This window comes from Pteronotus mesoamericanus, unplaced genomic scaffold, assembly GCF_021234165.1.
Source record: "Pteronotus mesoamericanus isolate MK-2021 breed Mesoamerican mustached bat unplaced genomic scaffold, CSHL_Meso_final scaffold_85, whole genome shotgun sequence".
Classification (NCBI taxonomy): Eukaryota; Metazoa; Chordata; class Mammalia; order Chiroptera; family Mormoopidae; genus Pteronotus; species Pteronotus mesoamericanus.
In genome coordinates this window covers 42,232,840-42,256,329 of record NW_026555329.1, presented here as the reverse complement: position 1 = coordinate 42,256,329, position 23,490 = coordinate 42,232,840, and the positions used below count along the sequence as shown (strand labels likewise).

At 36.4% G+C, this 23,490-nt stretch overlaps 1 protein-coding gene across 3 annotated transcripts in view; it reads left to right on the top strand.

The window, feature by feature from the left end:
• VPS41 (VPS41 subunit of HOPS complex) overlaps window positions 1-23,490 on the top strand; it is a 208,942-nt gene that overhangs the window by 85,527 nt on the left and 99,925 nt on the right. For all 3 annotated transcript variants that reach the window (XM_054564168.1, XM_054564169.1, XM_054564170.1), the window contains one exon: window positions 2,010-2,075. In XM_054564168.1, the coding sequence (XP_054420143.1) occupies window positions 2,010-2,075 (66 nt within the window). The remainder of the gene's footprint in view (window positions 1-2,009; window positions 2,076-23,490) is intronic.

The window sequence follows — 23,490 nt, the reverse complement described above, 5'->3', positions numbered from 1 at the left end:
TGACTCAGGTTGGTAAAACAATATTAAAGAGTCCAAAGCTGAGAGAAGTTTCTTTTAGCTGTTCTTGTTAGTGATAGCTTTAGATGGAGTGATGTTTGGGCTTTAGTAAATGAACAGGGCAGATGGAGAAGTTGGCTTTTCCATGTGGAAGAACACTCTATTAGAAATGAAGAGGCTAGAAAGTTCAAATTGTGTTCATGACATGGCAAGTAGTCTAGTTTAGATGGTGCATAAAATACTGACTTGGCAGAATTGCTCTACAGGCAGATGGGGCTGGCTTTATATTTAGGCTAACATGCTGGACTCTACTTGATAGATAAGGAGAAATTACTGAGTGTTTAAGAGAAAATAAATGATGTAAACTGAACTAAGCAAAAGGGAAATTAATATGGCAACTATATATAGTATAGATTGGGGGCCCGATAGCCACAAGGCAGGAAGAAGTTTTAGGTAACAGTTATGTTAGTTAAAGTGATTATTGCAGTTGTGAAAGGAAGAGGTCATTTATTGTTTTCACTTGTTTATTCTAACATTCATGGATCGACAGGTAAAGGGGAGATAGGATCAGATAGTGCTTGAAAAAGTCAAATCTGTCAGAATAGAGGGTGATTTAAGGAGGGAAGTGGCTGGGAACAAGAGACAATTTAGAAAGCTAATGCAGTACTCTAGGCAGGACATTACAGGATTTCAGTAAAAAGAACAATAGTGAACCCTGTTTGGGTACCTCAGTGGTTAAAGCATTGTCCTGCTATGCCAAGGTTGTGGGTTTAATCTCTGGTCAGGGCACATACAAGAAGCAATGAATGAATGCATAAATAAGTGGAACATCAAAACTGATGTTTCTCTCTTTTTCTTTCTCTCCCCCCCAAATCAATAAGTGAAAAAAAAATTTTTTTAGAAAGAGCAATAATGATAGCAAGAATAACATATTATAATGCTAAAAGGACTCTTATGAGAGGTTAGAAGAATATGTAACAACAATGAATAAATGATTTAATTGGTATCTAGGGTGGATTAGAAAAGCGTTGAAGGGAAGAAGGGCTACCCTGGGAGGGAGGAATGGGTAGAGAAATGAGGAGTCATGCCACAAGCCCTAAAGTGACAGTGTAGGAAGAGGAATTTATTTCTTTGGAAAATGGAAATTAATACGAACATAAAATTTATTCATTTGAAGTTACAAAAGTATAATTGTATGGATTTTTTTAATGCCTGGAAATATGCTATATGTTAAGTTAGGAAAAAACAAAATGTATTGGTGATTACGTGGGTTTGGGGATAAAAAGATATGGAGGCAGAGCATATGCAGGCTCACAGCAACAGAAGGGGGGCCCCTCAAACAGTCAAGCACTGAGCTGTGTCACTGGACCTTCAGAAAGCCACTGGCAGATGAAGCTGGAAGTGACGAGGGGTGGAGCAGCTTGGGGAGAAACCTGTGTAAGGGGTTGGGAAGAGACTGGCTAGGTGGAAAGTGAATGCTAATCGGGGCTAGGAACTGAGGCTAGGGGTGAAAAAGGAAGGTCCTGAATGGTTAGCTCCATAACTCTTGGGTCCAACCTGACCCCAGTGTCCATGAGGCAGCATTGCCCTACCTGTTCCACTTGGTGCCTTCAATCATTAGAAGGCATCCTGGACAAAGAATGAGCTAAATGGGTTCTTTCTCTGGGATCCTTCTATGTGTATTCAGTTGCAAACATCTGTGACATCTTCCTGCCTTGATTGGCCTACATTGCAGTCTATAAGGAGGGAGTGCCTACTCAGAGTCCTCAGCCAAAACTAGAATTAGTTCACTCTCATCTTTTAACTTTGACCTGGCTTCATAGCAGAAATCTTTTCACACAAAAACAAAACTCAGACATCCTCAGTTGTTGCAGATATTACCTGAATAGATTACTTCCTACCATCATAAACGGATAATTTTTACATCATGATGCCTATAATGTATAAAGATTTTTTATACTGTGCCTTAACCAGGATTCCTAAACTAGTATCGGGTCTTTGTTTCCTTGTAGATCATCGCTGTGCATCCGCATTTTGTGAAATCCAGTTGCAAGCAGTTTGTGACCGGAGGGAAGAAGGTAAACACTGTTTGCCATCGTGTGCAGTCTTTGAGGGGGGGTGGGTTTGCTCTTTAATTTATTCTTAATATTTTTTAATGTTTGAATCTTCATTAGGAGATATTTTGAGAAATAACAATGTAACCCCAAGACCATCATCTCTTGGGGGAGTTGTGGCCCCAGTGTTTCTCACTGACATTCCTTTGGAGTAGCTTCAGGGCAAGGAAAAAGGGACAGGTTGTTTGTTACTCGGACTACATCTAACACTAAAATATTGTTCCTCCCACAAAAAAAGTAGCATTTACAAATAACAAAAGAGCAATTCAAATAGTGGGCTTTTTTTTTCCCCCTTTGTAGAAAATCTCTTGCAGGCCTTCATAAAGTTTTAAGACAATTCTGGCTATTTTTACTGATATGTTCCTGGTATATTTTATTATCTTAGTGCAATTTTTAAGAGAGTAAAATAATCCTTTAGTGGATTTACATGTTTGTTATAGATATAATATATTGTAAAATAGTATTTCTATATATAGAAGGTTGTTGCTTTTTTCTATTTTTATGAGCCAGTGATAAATTTGAAATCAGTCTTTTTTTTAATCTTTACCCAAGGACATGCTTATTGATTTTAGAGAAGGGAAGGGAGGGAGAAAAAGAGACACATCCGTGTGAGAAAGAAAGAGCTATTGGTTGTGGGGTGGCACCCAACCAACTGAGCCACACCGGCCAGGGCTAAAGCCATTTTTATAACAAAATGCTACTATTGTGCTGGAACTCTGAATATTATTTCATATTCAGTTTAGAGTAGTGTGGTTATTTCTGTGGCACTCTATAGCTATGGAATGGCTACTTTGATGCTCAGATATCAGGTGGTTTTGAATGATTTCTAATAGTTATCTGTTTTTCCCTTGTTCTGCTGCTTTGCAGAATGATAGTGTTACCAAGCAATGGCCAGCTGCCCAACGCACATAGGAGCCAAAACTATGACATTGGCTTTGTCATAGTCAGAGGTTTTTTATTGCAGAGTTGACCCTCAGGAGACAGGAGGCACCACTCAAATTTGTTTCCCCAATCTGGGGTCTGGACAAATTTTAAGGGTAAGGGAGAATAGGGTGGCAGGTGGTAGTGCTGAGGAGGAAGTTTTGATTAGAGGGTTTTGAAACTTTGCCAATTATGGTTTGGGGTTGATGGGCAAGAAAAAACAAAGAAATTGATCGGTCAGTTCTAAATTTGTCGTATTTCATCTAGGCACCGTATCATCTTTATTGAAAGGGCTTCTCGCTTCCTAAAGGACTCTGGTGGCCATACTTCTGTTGCTAGACTAGAGTTCCATAGACTGAAGAGTTTTGGTTTCAGGTTTACCTTGATGACTGGGGTGGCACATGCACAGTACTGTCCTTGTAAAATAATTCAAAGGTTGTCTTAATTACCGATTTGCTTTAAGGGAGCAGAGTCAGTGTGCTCTTTCAATAAGGCAGTAAAGCATACTGGTCATTACCTTACCCAGCATTTTTCAGGCACTGGTTTTAGTTCATTGTCCTGGGTGAGTGATAGGTCCTATAGATCCTGATTCCATTTCACAGCCTGAGCCACGATTGCACCAACTCTGATGGCTGGTTGAGAACTAGCCAGTTTCTTTCTTCCCACCCCTCAGCCCTCTGTTATCTTTAAGCTTAAGACTCATTAGCCTCATTTAAAAATGTCTATGGGATTAATCAGTGGGAACTGCAAATTTAATCGAGCATTCTCTAGCTTAAATGTGTAGTAGATCTACTCCTGAAAAAAAAAAAAAATAACTACCGTACTTGCTTTTGTTGACTTCAGGAAAGGGTAGCTTTACAATTTCTCTTGTTAAAGTATTTTTTACTGAACTCTTTTCAAGTAGGACATGTTATGTGATCTCTAGAATAAATTCACTTAGCTGTACTAAAAATAATGCATTTTTTAGTTTAAAACTCAGTAGGGATAAAGAATGCTGAGCCACTGTTTTGGTTTTTTAAGTGGCTTAAAATAATACACTTTTATTATTTCACAAAAGTACAAAATTCAAAAATTAAAACATGGTTTGCCTTGCATGGTTCTGGCTCAGGATCCTTCATGAGGTTTCAGTCCACATTTTGGTTGGGGCTGCAGTTACCTGAAGGCCTGGCTGAGGCTGGAGAATCTGACTCGAAGATGTCCGCTGTCTTTTTAATAATGACCTTCATAAAATATTGATAATTTAAATAATTCTAAGTCATTGTGTTTTAAGTATTTCCCTAGTGTGGGATACAGTTTTGAGTTCCAGTTTCCAGTTTCAGAAGTTAGAGATTTTACAGTTGTGCCCTATTTCTGAAATGAAAGAACATATTAGAGATATTATGAGTAGTAATGTCCAAGGGGTAACATTCAAACTCTGAAGGTGAGATTTTTCTGTGTAGGTTTGTATTTTTAATAATCTGCTTATTAGTGTTGGTTTGTATTCTTAATAATCTGCTTATGAGTGGAGTTTAATGATTGCTTTTATCCTGTGAAGAATATCTGTAGTCTCATCAAGGTTGCCACAGTTTTGCTGCATGAATGTCTTGTCAGCCAATAACTGGGTTAACTGTGCCAATAACATAGTCTTCATTCTCCTACTTAGCATGTGATACCTTTTGTAGACATCTGTAGGAAGGGCAGTGTGAATGTAGCTGTTTGGGTGAGGGCTCATTGAGTAGGTAAGTGAACATTGTGTAAACAACAGAGAAGACCATCATCCAAGTGCAGGTGACATAATATGGAACGGAGTTGAAGTTTATACTAAGTTATGCATTCTGATAAGCAAGCAGTAAAATAAGTAAAATTCACTGAATGCTGAAACAAGCAAGAAGATAATGCCTTTTGGTTCATCTCTTTGGTTATCATTGACTACTTGACAAGTTTTATTATGTTCAGTGTCTATGAGAGAGTGTGCTCGTATCTCCTTTTCCTTACTCAGTTCTCCAGAAATGCACCTGTAGACATTTCTTTCCAAGCACAAAAAAATATTTAATTAAGTGTATATAAAATAAAAACAGTTCAGGTCATCTGGTGAAAACTTAAAAAATGATATTATTAAGGTAGAATTTCTTATTAAAATAATTTAAAGAAAAAACACACACTATGGGTTCAGTATATTGTATAAAGGACTTAGTGTATTGGTCATGATAAAAGTATGTGTGATATTTTGAAGTAAAAAATCATATATTAAGTCACCTTTTTTAAATTTTTAAGCTTTGTTGATATATAATTTGCGTATGATAAAGTTTACCAGTTTAAAGTGTAGAGTTCAGTGGTTTTTAGTATTTTAGAGTTGTTCAGTCATCACCATAATGTAATGTTAGAGCATTTTCATCATCTAATAAAGAAACTTGTACCCATTAACATTATTCCCTGTCCCCTTTCTTGTCCTTCTCAGCTCTAGCCAACCACTAGTCTACTTCATTTCTATATAAATTTGCTTATTTTGGATATGGATATTTTGTGTAAGTGGACTCATATAGTGCTTGGCCTTCTTGTCTGACTTTTTTCATTCATTTTCTAGGTACGTCCATTTTGGTAGCATGTTTCAGTACTTCGTTCCTTTTTATGGCCAAATCATATTTCATTGTATGGATATATCATATTTTATTTGGTCATTTATCATTTGAGGTGCATTTGGGTTGTTGTCCCCTTTTGAGTATTGGGAATAATGGTGCTGTGAACGTTCATGTACAACTTTTTATGTGGCTACGTTTTTTCATTCTTCTTGGGTGTGGAATTATTGTATTGTGTGGTAACTCTATGCCGAACACTTTGAGGAGTTGTCAAACTGTTTTCGAAAGTGACCACACCATTTTACATTCTCACTAGCAATGTGTGAGAGTTAATCCTCGACGTCATCACTAACACTTAGTTTTATCTGTCTTTGATTACAGCCACCTGTTGAGTGTGAAATGATACATCATTGTTTTGCTTTCCCTTTTCCTAATGGCCAATAATGTTGAGCACCTTTTCATATACGTATTGGCCATTTGCATATCTTTTTTTTTTAAATGTCAATTTGAAATTTTTGCCCATTTTTTGATTGAGCTATTTGTCTTTTTATTATACAGTTGTATATTTTCTTTATATATTCTGGATACATGTTCCTTATCTACATATGACTTGCAAATATTTTCTCCCAATATGTGAGTTGTCTTTTCACTTTATTGATGTGATACTTGAAGTACAAAAGATTTTAATTTTGATGAAGTCCCATTTAATTTTTTTTTCTTTTGACACTTGTAGTTTTGGTGTTATATTTAAGAAGTCATTGCCTAATCCAAGGTCATAAAGACTTACGCTCGTGTTTTCTTCTAAGTTTTATAAGTATTAGCTCTAGAATCTACTTTGAATTAAATTTTTTGTACAGTGTAAGGAAGGGGTTCAAATTCAACCTTTTCCATATGGATGTCCAGTTGTCTTAGGACCATTTGTTGAAAAGACTCTTTTCACAATTGTCTTGGCCCCTTTGTCAAAAATCAGTTAACCATAAATTTCTGAAATTTCAGTTCTAATGATTTTTATATCTATTCTTGTACCGGTACCCCTTACAGGTTTCAGAGCCATTAATTTTGCTATAATTACTTATGTGTTGATGAACAAATACACTTCTCTTCAGGCATTTTGATTTTGAGTTCTTTCCCTTTAAAAAGCCATAATTTCTACTTATTTTAGGGGATTAAGACACATTGGTACATAAATGTGTCCTTTGTTCAGAAACTTGAAACATACAAACTATTGACTGATTTCTTTGGGTTCATTAAAGTTTATTATGTAAATATGTATTTAGTTGTAAAAAGTAGTGTATATTCAAGAAACTATAGTGACCTCTTTGTATACAGTTAATTAACCAGAGATTTCCAAAATGTGCACCACTTGTGTGGTTTGCAGAAATCTCCAGAGAAAGTTCTTCCTCCTATATATGCACACATTTTTAAAGATTACTCAAGCTATATGGTATTGGCATTAGTATGTTTTGTTTGTTTTAAAACAGATTTATTTAGTTGGAGATATTTTAGAAAATTGATTTCTAATTTCATTAAGGAATGTATCTCTGATTTTTAAATCTAAGAAAAGGGTTTTTAATTAAGAAAGGGGTACTATTGTAAAATGATTCTTTCATCTTGAACTGTTAGCACATTTTTAAGAAGAATTGTTTTTAATTTTTTTTTTTTTACATAACCAAGTTATGATATTTTAGACCTTTGAAAAATGAAAAAAGCAAAGATTTACTTTGGGCCAGTCACAACACTGCTCATTCCAACTGCACTTTTCGTCTAGTGTCATAAACTAGCTGAACAAATTTGAAGAGTCCAACATTTAGCAAATGGTGATAATCTTGCAAAAATTATATATTGTAGATATTAAGACCTCTCTGTTTAGGGCAGATGGCAGATCATGGAAAGAAAAGGAAGTAAAGATAAATATCATGTAACTGAAAGCTTATGACCTTCTACCTTTAAGAAATAATTTAATCTTCAAAAAAAATTGGAGTAAAGACTAGCCAGATGAAGGTGTAATGGGGAACAAAGGCATTCCTAACCCTTAAGAACGCTGATCTTCCCTAGACTGACAGCCAGATGAATCTTGGAATTACATATCAACTCCTATAAACATTGGTGAAAGTTACATGGGGAGTAGAAAAGTGAAATAGGAAAAATAGAAGTCTCACAATGAGATATTTGTGCTGTTACTTCAAAAGACTATTTGAAAGAGGTATCTAACTTAACATTTTACCTGCTTTGATTTTATTAAAAATTTTGATTTTTTAAAAGCATTTTAAAAAATAATTAGAATATACATTTCAGAATAGCCCTGTGAAACAGTGATGTAAGAGAAAAAAAACTAACTGTGGTTTGATACATACATTGACATTTCCTTTAAAGTTTTCACCTTCTTAGGCCTTTAGAGGTAACTCCTTATATCCACCAGGGAGTAGGAAGAAGAGGCTATAGTTCTCTCTGGCATAAACTTTTATTTTAGGTTTTCAAGGTAACTCCTTAGTAGTTGAATACTATAGCTAGATTTATGGACTCCCGTCTGACACATGAGCATATAAAAACTTATTCTAAATTCTGTTTTGTTTCTATGTTGGGGGAAAAAAAAAAAGGAAAGGAAAAAGCACATCTCTTATAAGTGCCTTTGGAAAGAGCTTTCAAATATGTGAACCAATGGATTTTTTTTAAGTGTAACCTCCTTGTATAGCAAGAATTCTAATACATGAGCATAGTAATGAGGTTTCTGTTTTAGAAATAAGTCTACCAAGCAGATCTTGTCTGGATTTATTTTTTAATTACTCAACTCTCTTTGTCAGTGGGTAAATTTGAACTTCCTACAACCTTTACCTTTGAACTTTGAAATACACTTCATAATAACTGGTTCCACTACTTCGACAAATTATTAAATTGTTGCAGTGCTGTTTGCAGCAGAGTTCATTTTTAGAAACGAGATAGTCAGCTGTTTGGTGTTATGGTGGGATAGAACAAGGGGGCCTGGCCACAGGGCAGGTTGCTTTGTAAGCTGGAAAATGGCACTCAGCAAATGAGGAAAGGACCTGTGTGAATGAAATGAGGAAAAGCATCTCGCACATCAGGGCTGAAGGCTTGTGGCAAATTTCCCCTGAAGGACAGAGGTGGTAGCATCAACTAGCTTCTGTAAGTTTCCAGTGGTGATTTGCAACAGCAAATCCCATTTTACATCCTTGTTGGAAGAGGATTTAATAGAGCAGCTTTTTGTACTAGTTGGGTCTTCTTAGACTTCAGATGGCCCATTGAAACACTGTGACCGCTAAGCATGGAAATGTAGAGGTACTTCCTTATGTGTTTGTTTATCTTCTGGTCAGGTTGGAACTAGGGTTCTTAAGGTCAAAAGGAATTTGACAAAAGTTGTGCCTCCTGATCTGCTGTCCAGTGGATCTCCAGGATGATATTTCTGCCAAATGGTCAGATGCTTGATTTTAGGCAGCCTTCTATATACAAACTTTTCTCACTCATTACTCCACAAGCAACCTGCAATTTTGTGTCCTAGTGGTTACATGTTGAACCATTGTAAATAAATATCTTAATTTTCACTAGGTACTATGCTATACATTGTGGTTCTATTCCTAGAAATTCATTTCATGCTTTAACCATATTAAAATTGATTAAAACCCACCAATTAATAGGAGGTAAAACACAAATACAATGTTTACAAATTTTTTTTATGTATGTAAAACCCAAGTTGTAAAATATAGCTGTATTATAAAAGTATATTTGGGTGCAGTTTTCTTTATGTGCCAAATTGGCTGAAGCAAAAAATAGAAATCCAGTGCTGAAAATAGAGGTCATTTTTAGTCTCAAAAATACGTGTCTGTCATTTTCAAAATTAAGTTCTCGTCTCAAATATTATTGAACAATTACTATTTTCAGATTAATATATAAGGCTCCCAAAGTCTTTGAGATGGATCCAGGGGAACTTTATTTTCCTCAGTGATCCTCCTTGTTTCATATCCATCAAAAGACTGTTGAGAATAGAAGCCTTTTTTCTTTAATGCATTCAACTAACTTTTTCATATGTAATTGTCTCCATGTGGATTGCAGCATCCCCCTGGATTCTGATGTTAAGCCTACTATCTGTCTTCCTAGAGCAATCAAACTATCTTTGCTCCTGCAGAAAATATTTGCCTTTGCATGTTGAGAATGCTGTGTGTTTGTTCTTAAATATTTTGAGTAGTGAATGACTATGCAAACATCATTGCCTAGTTCAAGACACTTTTCACTTTTTCTTGGGTTTAATACCAGTTGACTGTCATTAATGCAGGGTGGTTTTCTCTCTCTCTCTCCCCCCTCCCCCGTCTCCTTAATAAGGCTCTATTAAATACTGTTACTAACTTTGAGAGGTTTTATTCCTCCTTTTTTTTCTTTTCTTTATGTAAAAATAAGGCTATATGAAGCAAGGGGTCATGACTTCAGCCATTGTTAAGTTGGCATCACCAATACAAGGTAAATCACATTCATTTCACTGGAATCTTTGGCATCTTGAAGACAGTTTTGTGCCAGGGTCCATGTTGGGTCTATGAATATGTAGCATCTTGATTTCAGGAATGGCAGTACATTTCTGAAAGCAGACAGGTAGAATGCTATTGTTGGAAAGCAGTTAGACAATAAGACAATCTGAATCGTGATTTGTAGTAAAGTGAGTATTTCAAGTCTTTTTGAGAAGGAAAAATGTGTGTGTGTGTATGTATGTATGTATGTATGTATCACTATGGAGTAATTTTATAATGTTTTGTCATAAAGCAGTTTGGGTTTCCTCCCTTGTTCATTTGTTTCGTTTCAATTTTTAATTCAGTTTCAACCAGTATTCTTCTGTGTTGTGTAACAATGAAAATTGGAACAAACTAAGTGTCTAAAAATAGTGAATTTAACTGTGTCTTGATCTGCAGCCAAAGATCACCAGGAACACACTAATGGGGTGTGAAGAAGAAGGTGTTAGAAAGAAGTAATTACAGGATTTGTGCTGGTACAAGGTGGTTTGAATAGTCATTCACTATTCAAAATATTTAAGAACAAACATAGCATTCTCACATGCAAAGGAAAAACAGCTTTGCTCTTGATTGGATACTGCCAGGAAGCAAAAATAATTCTATCATTGGGTATTTTAATTAATCTTACCTAGAAGGAGGAAAGACTAAATCAAGGCTAAAAACATAATTGATGAAGAAGAAACAGTTGCTCATTTTAGCTTTGTTGCGAGAGGTGATGCTTGGTCATTCATGTGGCTTGGAAAACATTTCTATTTTGTCTGCATTCAGACATGATTATGGAGTGGTATTGTTTTTGTCCTGATACCTGATACTGTTTTGGCCTTCATGGTAATGAGGCCTTGTCTGATGCTGGTAGTCTGTGAAATTATGTTCATCCAAAGAATGCCAGGGCCTAGTGGTCAAGTGCCAGGCCAGTCCCAGGTGTCAGCTTTTCTCTTTCTCAGTGGAAACAATTCAGATGCCCAGTATTAGCTGTATTGCTTCCATTGAGGTATGTACTTAAAAAATAAAAATAAAAATATATATATATATGTATTTATAAAAATAAAAAATATATATGTATGGTCAGACTTATTTTATTTTGCTTGGTAGAAATATGATTATGTATATAGCAATATTTATGGAATGCTATACAGCAATTTGTTAACAATATTATTATTATTAACAATGGGAAATATTAAGAGTGTTCTTTCTGGCCTTCATTGCCTTTTATTTTCTGCATTTTTATAGTAAACAGGCATTCCTTTTATAATAAAAGAGTGTATAAAGTAATCTCAACTCTTTAGATCTCTTTTTAACTTAACATTGTAAATCAAATGAATTTCCCAACATTATTGAAGTCTTTTCTTAGATATTATTTGATAGTGACATAATATCAAATATCAGGAGGGATCCTGAGTCTATTTAATTTTCTTAGCTATTCTCATATTGTTGGACCTTTAGATTGTATCCAGTATTTGGTAAATAAATAGAGCTGCAAGGAAGCTAGAAATCTTTGGGCATAAACCTTTGCCTATGCTTCTGAATGTTTTTTTGCGCTGATTACTAGTTTGGGAATTATTGAATCAAAGATTATTTTTACTTTTTAGGTTTTTGATATGAACTGCCAGGTAAAATTTCATCCCAGAACACATAGCAGTTTTGTAGTAGCTGTATATGAGCAGACCTGTTTCACCACATCCCATTTGCCAATTTAATACACAAAGATAGTTCATTGTTCTATTTTGTAACTTTGTATTTTAAGTGATTTTGGACATTTTTACTTACTAACCACTTACCTATATCTTCTTTGTGATTTGTCTGCTTGTATGCTTTGCTCAGGGCAGCTTTTAAATATTACCATAGAAGCCCAGATAATGAAGACTGTCCATTTGATATTTATTGTCAGTTTGAGCACAAATTATTGCTGCTTACTGAATAGCCTACAGCCTTTTCTCCAATTTTGGCTAAATCTGGAATAATTATTTTTTTCTCCCAGGGGGGCCTTATATAAGAGTCATAATGAGCCTTTAGAGTAGACACTGAAGTGTGTAAAATAGGATGAATATATTCCACTACCTAGATGTGCATCTGCCGCAAACCGTCAGTCTTGCCACTTCCCCAGAAGCTGTTATGGACAGGCCAGTGGGCCCAGTTAAAGGCGGGTTTACTTCACTTGGCTTCTTCTGTAATGTCCTGACCTTTTGTTTTTCCCCTTTTCCTTTTCTTTCTTTCTTTTTCTTTTTTTTGACTTAAGAAAGGTCATGGGTGGGGGGGGGTGTGTGTGTGTGTGTATGTGTGTACATACTAGAGAGAGAGGAAGAGAGAAAGTGGGAGTAAGAGAGAGACATCAATTTGTTGTTCCACTTATTGATGCATTATTAATTGGTTGATTCTTGTATGTGCCCTGACCAGGGATTGAACTGCAACCTTGTGTATTGGGACAGTGCTCTACCAACTGGGCTAACCAGCCTGGACTAAACATTTTGCTTTTCTTTTTTCTTTTTTTTAGATTTTATTTATTTATTCTTGGAGAGGGGAAAAGGCAAGGAGAAAGGGAGATAGAGAAACACTGATTGGTTGCCTCTCCCACATGCTCTGACCAGGGACGGGCCTGCAACCCAGGCACGTGCCCTGACAGGAATCGAACCAGCAACCTTCTGCTTTGCAGGATGACGCCCAACCAACTGAGCTACACTGGTTAGGGCTTGCTCTTCTTTTACCTAATTGAACTGCTTGTTCAAATACATAATAAACCTGTGTGTGCCTGTGACTTTTTCTGTTAGTCAAGACTTAGTAATTTTGTAGTTTTCTTGTCCTCACTGTGCAAAGATCTCACTGTAGTCACCTATGATTGAGATTATATATAGTTAAAATTAGAGATATTTGTTCATCACATAGAAGATTAATTCAAGTTTAATTACCCAGATGACATTTGTGTTTTCTCTCCTTTGCTGCTGAAAGGGTCCAACCTTGAACCAAGCCCTGGGAAATGTAGCCTCAGACAGCTGCAAACTAAAAATTCCACCCAAGATGTTTGAACAACCAAATCTATCAAGTCTGTGGACTCCATAATGGAAATTTTGTTTTGTTTTGGTTTTAGTGATAAATTGTTTTAAAATGTCCCTTTATTTCTGAAATCACTTTTGCAATTGTGTTTGCTTATGTAAAAATTTCAGATTGCTAGTTTCAGTAGGAGTCTTCCTCATACACTGGCTACAGTTGATTCCTAAACCCATATAGGTGGGCAGGTAGATACATAGATTTATAGCCATCTGTTATTACTAGTTTTTAATATAAAGGAAACTGCTCCTAAGTGGCACTGCTAGTGTTTAGCTTCTTATGTTCACACTGAACCCATAGCTTGGATTTCTTGGTCACTGAATTGACTCTTCCTTATGTTGATACTGAGTCTTTTTAAATTTTAAAACATTATTCTATATATGTAGTTATCACAGGATTTGTTAACTTCAAGGTGTTTTCCAAAATCTGTGTGGCATTGGAATTGTGTTTACTCAAATATTGCATGGAAGCAAGCGGCCAGCCTATCAGGTGGCTCTGGAAACCCATCTGTATACAGAGGCTTTCTGTGGTAGCAGTATTTTTGGCCTATATTTAACTGCTTTTAAACATGTTACCTTTAAGGAAAGGAGTTTGAAGGATTTCAACTTGTTCAGAAAATAACCACTGCATTTAAGCAATAATATATTTGGGAAATTCCCTTTTTCTTCCTACTTGTCTTATGTTCGCTCTTGATGCTGTTTGAGAAAACCATATGTTTTAAATTTTGGTTCAGAGCCAAAGCCAAGAAGCAAGACAAAGGTACTCTCTGTTCACTGGGGTCTTCTTCCAGTCACTCCTGCCTCCCTCAAGATGGAAGCCTCCTGTCTGCTGCCAGCAGCCAGCTACTGTCCTAGGTCATTTTTTCTCACTTGCTTTTTTGACTTTTAAAATTTAATTTCCAATCTTGGGTTTGTAGATCCTTCTGTGGCAAGTCCTCCTAATCATCATTCCCTTTGTCCGTTTTTAAGGAGAAAAGTCTTATTTGTCTGTTTATAAAGAGAAAAGCTGCGATTTGCTGGGTTTTGCTTTTATTTCTTTGTTTCTGTACTTTATTATTTTGAGCTCCAGAATCTTCTCTGATCGAGCATTTTATTTTGTATGGAGTCTTTGTTTCTTTTAAGCCCCTTAGTGCTTCCTGTACGAATGCACCTGGTACCTGAGACCTGCCCCAGGACATTACACCCCAGGCCACAGTCTTTCCTCCTTTCTTCTCTGCCTCAGAGCAAGCAGTGTTGCTGGTGTTTAGGAAGCCTGAAGGAGTCCATGATTTATATACTTGAAAGATCACAAGATGATTAAAAAGGGGCCAGTCATACTCCCCTTCCTCTATCAGGGAAGAGTGGGTGATGGGTAATGACAGGTGTTACGCGACTAGAATTGGCAGTTTTATTACAGCCCAGTAGGAATCCCACCACATGGGAGTGAGATTCTGGTATGTGCATCCTTGCCCTCTGTAGTGTAGGAAAGCACTAGATAGATTTATCAGCACAAAACATAGAAGAATAAAGTATATTGCTGAAGATGTGAGGGCTCCTATTGAAATATAAGTACCGAGAGTGCTGACTGCCAGAATGTGGATTTATGGGAAATAAAGCCCTAAAATACTTTCTCCAACAACAACAAAAAAATAGGCCTTTTGGAAACAGTTTTTTCTCTCTATGTACTTAGCTCGTGTTGAGCTTAAATTGCTCTCAGTATTGTGATAATGACAATTCAGTGTTACAGGATGTGGAAGATGAACCAAATAAATTAACCAGCTGCTTTTAAGGTAGTTCACTCAGTGGCTAACCCTCTAAAATGCTTTGTAGAAAATTCGTGCTCAGTGGGTTTCTAGGCAGTTTTATAACTAGAAGAAAGAAATGGATTTTATTAAATGTCAGTGAAATACAGGCAGATAGTTTTGTGGTAGTTAAATTAGTGCAGAATATTTGTAAGAAAAGCAGCATATCTTTACTGAAATCACTGAAGCATAACTTTTCTTGGCATTCCTGCCAGACAACGTGTTTCTGCTTGAAATTCCCATAGGTTAGGATTAAAAAAGCAAATGGAAAGTGGGTTGTCTGGTCCTTTTCCCTCCTTTGTGAAACTGTATGTCCTACGAACTGTTATACATCAAATCCTGCATGTACAGCAGATGTATTTGGAGAGTTTCAAAGGCCAGTAATGGGAATGATTCCATAATTACTAGCTGACATTTAAGATTTTTATACTATGTATGGATTGGGAAATAGGACTCATTAGTAAAAAATAAAGTGGAGGGGAAAGGGACTGCAGAAATAAATGCTTCAAAGGCCAGGCAGGTAACATAGAGGAGAGAAGCAGGCTAGGTACAAGACTATGAGGAGAAGTGGGCACTCAGGCAACCCAGAGAGCCTTCTGCAGCCAGGGAGACTCATTCCAAGTAAACGCTATTCAGGCCAAGGTGGTATCCCTGAAATAAAGGAACTGCAGTTACCTAAACTGAATAGGGGAATATTAACCTTAAAAGTAGTTTTCAAATTTTTGACAGGCTGTGCATAAATTATATCTGCTTACATTGAGCAAAGGGAAAGAGACCAACATTTCAGGAGTAAGACATAGGGTCAATATAAGTGAATCCTTTCTCAGAGCAAGGATACATATTATGTGAACAGTCACCGGGTTCTTTTCTTTAGATTTTTGAGATTAGGGCAGATTCCACTGGACCTCACTAACTACAGATGGACTAAGTAACTGGAGGTTTTTAGTAGCTCCTCCTAAAGTAAACACATGTGTGTTTGGCCAATGAAGAGAAGAATAAAACTGGTAGGCCTAGGAAAGCCTACTCCGTATTTGTTATTTATTGTGCCTTGTGTGACTAGCAAAGTATAAGATGTGGTCTCTTTCCCCAGTGTATTTGTGGTCTGGGAGAGGAAAGGTAAATACATGAATCTCAGTGAACAAGATAAATATAGTAGTCATTATTATCCCTTGATAGAACCAGCATGACCCCAAAACATATATACTGAACCAAGAAATTAGGGGGAAATTTTTTGATTGACAAAAGAATTCTTCTCAATGATAATATTCCTAATATATTTAAGGGTATTTATATACAGATTATTGCTTATTTTCATCCACCAAATATGAATATAAAGTGATTGAAACTACTATTTGAAAAACATAAAATAACATGAATCATATCTAAAATTGTAATGCAAATTAATTACCATCTGTTTCATCTACAGAAGTTAGTATATTAGCTTCTCCACTTTTTTGAGCACTCCATGAATTGCACAAGATGCCGTGTGTCGTCTGTACTATAAAGATATCATTAAGGGAGAAGCTTCTTTGCTCCTTTGATTCCATATAAGAGGGTACACAAGATTTGTTGTAATAGAACTCTGGAAACGCAGAATCAGCTGTGAGATGGACTGAATTCAGAATTCTTTCCTTCCTTTTCTTCTTGCCCTCTGCTAGAAGTTTTCTATGGAGCTAGATAAGGAGACAAAGGGAGGCCAGGGTCCAGCTGGCCTCAGCTTGCTCCCATAACCAAAAGCATACCAACCACAACTGAAGGGATTGATCGGAGTGGGTTGGGATTTTGGTTGCTATTGCAAGACTTTATTAACAATTCTCTGTAGTTAATGTTTTGTTTAAAAAATAGTTACAGTTTATGTGAATTAATTCTAATACATATTCAGCATGCTTCTCACATTCTTTCTCTAAGTTCCAGGGAATTTTTGATTTGTTTTGTTTCAACTATTCCCCAAAATTATTCTAATTGTGAAGTAAGAGAATGGATTTTTATCGCCACATTTATTGACATTATAAAAATAATTCATAAGTTTCATTAAGAATAATTATATAACTGAAATAATAGAAAAATCGATCACTTATTTCTAGAATTAATGGTGATTACTCTGTAATGTATTTTAGATTTTTATACATGGATACACATTCATATTTTGGTCATCGTATTTAATACTGGTTTGCAATCTGCTTTTTTATTTATTTTGCCTTGAACATCTTTTTATGTTAATAAATGTACATATATATAATCATTTAAAAACGGATGCCTGTGCTTCATATGTCTAGCTCTATCTACCACATTTTACTAAATCAATACCCAGTTTTTAGTCCATTTCTGGCCATTATAAATAGCCTCGCATAGATCTTTATTCACTTGCCTGATCATTTCTTAGAATGAATTTCTAGGCCTGGATATAACTGGTTTCATTTTAAGCTTTGAGTCCATAATGCTAAAGGATCCTTCAGGAAGATGGTGGGACTGCTGCCCAGTAGTGTAAGGGTGCCATTTCCTGTGTGCATGTGTGTGCGCGCATGCACACACACCAACACATACACACACACACACACACACTGCCTAAACTTGTCATTTGATTCACCTTTGTCAATTCGTTCCTTTTGTGTCGGTTCTTGGACCATTGTTATACTGTTTTGACTGTTAATTTTATAAAATGTTTTACACTTTGGCAGGGTCAATACACACACACACACGCACGCACGCACACATCAATTGCCTGATTTGAAAAAATTCTTACTCTTACATATTTTCAAATGAATTTATAGCATTTTAGAAGTTCTAGAAATAATTCCTTTGAGATTTTCTTTGAGCTTACATTAAAATCATAGGTTAACTTAGTAAGACAAAATCTTCAGTGAGAATTTTGAGTTGTATAATCCAGGAATGTGATGTATCTCTCCATTTATTTAGTTTTCCTTTTACATATCTCAGTAAACTATTTTGGTTTTTGTCATATAGCTCGTACATACACATCTGTTTTTGTTGATTAACTTTTAGAGCTGTGGACTTTTTCTTGTTTATAGTTTTGCATCCCCTAAAGGTTAGGTTTGTAGTGTCTGTGTTCTCATTCTCAGAATGTTCTGGATATAGTTTGATTTTCTCTTTCATCCAATAATACAGAGGGTTTTTTTTTTTTTAATTTAAGTTTTTCTTTTTTGGGTTTTGCTTATCCTTTATTACTAATTTCTTGCTTAATTTTATTGTCACTTCAGAACAAGAATTATTTTTAAAGTTCTTGTGTTTTATGACTGTCTCATAAAACATTTTCATTTCATTTTCTATTTTAAGTAGTTGAAGTTGTGAATTGTAGATTCTCTGAGAACTTATTCATATTTTTTATTCTGGACAGTGGTGGAGAAGGAAGTTTTCATTATTGCTTGAATTAGAACACAATTATTGGAAAAATGGCTACCAAAGAATGTAAGCATTGGTGTAGCAGGGAAGTGCTGTATTTTTTTTTTTAAGGCTTCTTTCTGTATTTGCTAAAGCAATTTGAAGTGTGTACAGGGACTGAGTACTGTCCAGCTGTCCATAACTGGCACAACTATCCTTGGTAGGTGTGTTCCAATTACCAGTGTGCCTGCTTTCCTTTTCAACTGTGTGGCCAAGCGATGGTGGGAGTAGCTACACAGGTGTCAGCTACCAGTGCTGACCAAAGCCTGTGTGACCCTTCATAACATTTTCCCTGTGACTCTCCTCACCTCCAGTCCACTCTCCCCAACTCATTACTTCCCAGGCAGGCTTTTTCTTTTCTTTCTTTCTTTCTTTCTTTTTTTTTTTTTTAACTTCAAGAACATAGGATTTAATGGTAAGCCTTTTATTAGCATTTACTGATCTAACATAGCTTCTTATAATAACCTGAAAGAAAAGTAATTAAAGTTGACCCTGAACAATGTGAGCATTAGGAAAACCTAACTACTAATAGCCTACTGTTGATTGGAAGCCTTACTGATAACAAAAAGTCAATTAACACATATTTGTATGTTAAATTTATTATATACTATATTCTTACCATAAAGTAAGGTAGAGAAAAGGAAATGTTATTAAGAAAATCATAACAGAAAATTCATTTACAGTATTTATTGAAAAAAGTCGATATATAAGTGGACCTGCGCAGTTAAACCCAAGGATCAACTGTATTTTGAAGTTAGATTTTTATCCATAATAAATATCAGCCATTGGAAATTAACATCTGGTCACAAGCCCAGATTTCACAGAATCTTCACTAAATACAGTGGAAAAGAGCCAAAAATTCATAAGCAAAATCTGTTTCCTGTATATACCTTAAAAATATTTGGGGAGCTGGCAGTTTACAGGAAAACAATAGTGAAAACTTCTGTAAGCTCTCCTCCAAGTGTGAAATTTATATATTTGCACATTGTTTAAAAAGAGGCTCATGCTCAGAGAAAAGTAATTAAATTTCTTCAGCACCATCAGGAACTCTTCGTTCTAATATTAATCAAATACAAGCCAACGGTCTCAGGGCAGCTGGGAAACCTTAATGGAGATTTCAAGGCTGCTGCAGGACAGTAGGATGTAGGGTTTCATCTTATTTCTTAGAGTCTATCTGCTTACCAGCCCCTGCTTAGATATAGCAATTTCTGGTGGTAATTACACCCTTTTTGTTTCATTTACTTACACACTAGAATTTTTCATTGTTTTTGTTTGCAGAATTACTCAGTAAAATAAAATTATACAAATCACCAACTGGACAAGCAGTTCTCAACCCAACTTGCACATTCCAAACACCAGGAAAGATTTTTATAAAGCTTATGTCTGGGTTCCATCAGAATCTCTATTGTTGGGTACCAGCATCATCAAAAGCTGCCAGGTGATTCAAATATGAATCCAGGATTGCAAACCAGGCAGTGGGATAATGGATGAGCCCATCCAGATGATACAGGAATGGTAGAACACAGTAAAATCATCCATTTATTGTGCTATACTATTTAGAATGTAGTCAGTTTAGAGGGTGAAGGCTTGCCAATAACTTCCAGTGACCCTCAGGAGTCTCAAATTCAAATCTAGAGGAGCTGGAGGTAAAATGAAAAAATAAATTTAATTAAAAAAATTGGGAGCCCTCACTATGGCAAACGGGAGAGAGTTCAAGCTCCATTTAAAGGGGGTGGCTATGACTCAGCTCTGATCAATTATTACCACACAGAATGTGAGCCAGCGTTGCTGCATATTTTAATTTTTCAAGAAAAATCAGATAAGGGTGTGTGTGTGTGTAATCTCCTGATTTGAAAAAAAACAATTACAGAGCTGGAAAGCAAAGTAGCAATGCCTGCCGAGTAGACTGGGGACTTTGCTATGCACAACCCAAGGCCCAATTCCAAGTGTTGGAGCTATATGATCAAGGAGTATACCCAGTGGTGGCTGCAGAGCCTGCACTTCTTGCCTGAGTTGTCAGTTTTATACCAAGGATCAAAAACATGAATTAGCCACTAACCGTGTGACGTGTAACACAAGTAAACATTTCTCCACACTGTAATTTATCCCTTAAAAATTTTACCTCATGCTACCATTAAAAATGCTACAGGGAGCGACACATTGCAGGGAGTGCGAGGCTCCTGCATCTTGAGGGTCACTGTCTGGAGCCATCTGCGGAGGAAGTGGGGCTCTGAAACAAGCAGAACTTGTCCCGGGGTTGTCATGGATGGGGGGCATAAAAATGAGTCATCGCAAACATTTCTCTGTTTGCCAGGAGAGGGGAAAGGACACTTCCCTCTAATGGAGAAGCCCTGGGCCCCTTTTTCCAAAGGCTTTTATTGAAAGGGTTATCAGTGGGGTCAGGTGATAGGAATGTGTAGCTTATCTCATTACATCAGTATGTTAATGTTTACAGAGAATAGATGACGTTTTGAAGAAAACAAATGGCAGGAACACACTGATTTACATGGGACCAAGAGGAGACTAGTAAACCTGAGAGCACCAAAGGGTTTAAGGTTAAGGTCTCTAAATAATGTAAATTTCCTTCCCAGCATGAGCTGGCTATCATAGCTTTTGAGGGAGAAACAAAGCATGCTTTAAAGAATTTATTTTTAGCCCTGATTGCCACTGGGAACTGCCAAATCCAGTTTAGGACTGTCTCCAGTATTGTTTGGAGTCTGAGCCAGGCAGGGGGAGGGAGCCGCCAAGAGACAAGGGGACTTTTTTCAGGTAGAATGAGGACTCTGGCCATGTCCAAGCTGAGCTGAGGGGTGTTGGCCTTTTTGCCCTTTCTCTGTGTCCCCCAAGTCCTTGACCTGCTACCTATATCAGCTGTGTCTGGCTTAGGTCGTTCCTCCTCTTGAGGAATCTTACCCGTCATTGACTACCAACCATCACAGGCCAAGCAGGGTGATGTGAGGGAGGCAGGGGCTGCGCCCCTGCCAGGGGGGCAGGTTTTGTCCCCTCAGTGGCCTGTTTTCCCAAGGCTTCCTTGGTTGTTTCCAGCCTTGGGGCTCTCTCGCCTGTCAGCACGGCTACAGTTCCTGAAGCCAGACAGGGCGTTTCCCAACAAAAAGTGAAAATGAGTACTTACGTAAAAAGCACATTAAAGTCATTTTGAGAGACGCGAGATCATGAAATTCTGTTCTAAAAATGGACACATCAGTGGAACACACATAAAACATTAGGGATGTCCATTCAAACTTGCCCAAGAATGGTAATGCTAATATGAAAGGAGAAGATGGTTACCTCTTTATATGTTCTTTATTACTTATTTTATACTGATGTGTACATTAAAAACACTTAAAAAGTATCTGTGGATTGGTGAGACATCAAGTGACAGTGAGTATTGCCTTAATGTTCCATTATTGTTACTTGGGCATATCTAGGCCCAGTGTGTATTTATGTATTGTAAAACACGTACAGATGATTTCTAGAAAAGCAATCTGACAATGCACATCAGAGTTCCTCAAGCATGTACTTTTTGGTCTAGTATTTACACACTGTTAGCAATATGTATCCTATAGACATACACAAGTACACAAAAATTACATGTGCAGGGCTATTTAGCAAGGAGTTTTGTGGCTCCATTCCATCTCTGGAAATTCTGGGAGCCACCTCCATACACTCAAGATATCATCTAAATGAAAGCAGAGGATACTTAGAACTGGGTAACCAAAAAATTACTGGGAACCATTTTAAAATTAAATGGTCGCTCAAAGGCGACCATTTTAATCAGCTTTTCAAATTGTAGGTCACAATCCATGGATTGGTTATAATGTCAATCCAGGGGATTGCCACTGAATTTTTTTTTTAATTTAAAAGAATAGAATAGAACAGAGCAGACAGAAAGCATGCAAATAAACTCAACACAGTAAAGGGAAATGTTATGTTTCATAAATACATTGTTTCCATTTTCATACAAACATACGCAGGCATCTGTGTATCCATTGTAATGTAAGTTGTGTTTCTTACTCTGGGTCACAACAAAAAAATTGAGAAACAATAGTTAAACATTTTTTTTGGACTAATGTTAAACCAGAATACTATTTTTTTGCCCAATTATAGCAGGTGGCAGCTTTTTTAGAAAACCCACTCAGTTATTATGTATGTAAATATATATCATTTGTAGGGCCATGAAGAGGTTCACAAGTATGCACATCAAACAGGGAATATGGAAAATACAAAAAGGGAAAACTTTCATTTTTATATTTTCATTACTTAATATACTATATCTTTATATGCTTGAATTGCATATTTTTCTTCATTTTAACTTTTCAATTACAGTTGGCATACATTATTATATTAGTTTCATGTGCATACCCCAGTGATTACACATCATATAACTTACAAAGTAATTATTCCAATAAATCTACTTCCCATCTGACAACATACATAGTTTGAATATTACTGACTATATTCCCTATGCTGCACTTTACAGCCCCATGACTGTTCTGTAACAACCAATTTGTTCTTCTTAATCCCTTCATTTTTTTCAATCATCCCTCCAATCCTCCACCCATCAGGCAGCCATCAAATGTTGTCTATATCTATGAGTCTGTTTCTATCCTGCTTGTTTGTTTATTTGTTTTTCAGATTCAATCTTTGATAGATATGTATGATTTGCCATTTTATTTTTAATATTTTTGATGTGTTTTTCTTCCTGTTAAAGAAGACCCTTTAACATTTTATATAATATTGGTTTGGTGGTGATGAACTCCTTTAGCTTTTTCTTATCTGGAAAGCTCTTTATCTGTCCTTTGATTCTAAATGATAGCTTTGCAGGGGGCGGGGGGTAGATTAATCTTGGCTTTAAGTACTTGCTTTTCATTTCTTTGATTATTTCTTGCCAATTCCTTTTGGCTAGGAAAGTTTTTGTTGAGAAACCAGTCGACAGCCTTATGGGAGCTCCTTTGTAGGTAACTAACTGCTCTGCTCTTGCTGCTTTTAAGATTCTCTCTTTGTCTTTAACCTTTGACATTTTAATTATGTGTCTTGGTGTGGGCCTGTTTGGGTTCATCTTGATTGGGCCTCTGTGCTTTCTGGAGTTGTATATCTGTTTCCTTCACCTAGTTAGGAGAGCTTTCTGTCATTATTTTTTTCAAATAGGTTTTCAATTTCTTGCTGTCTCT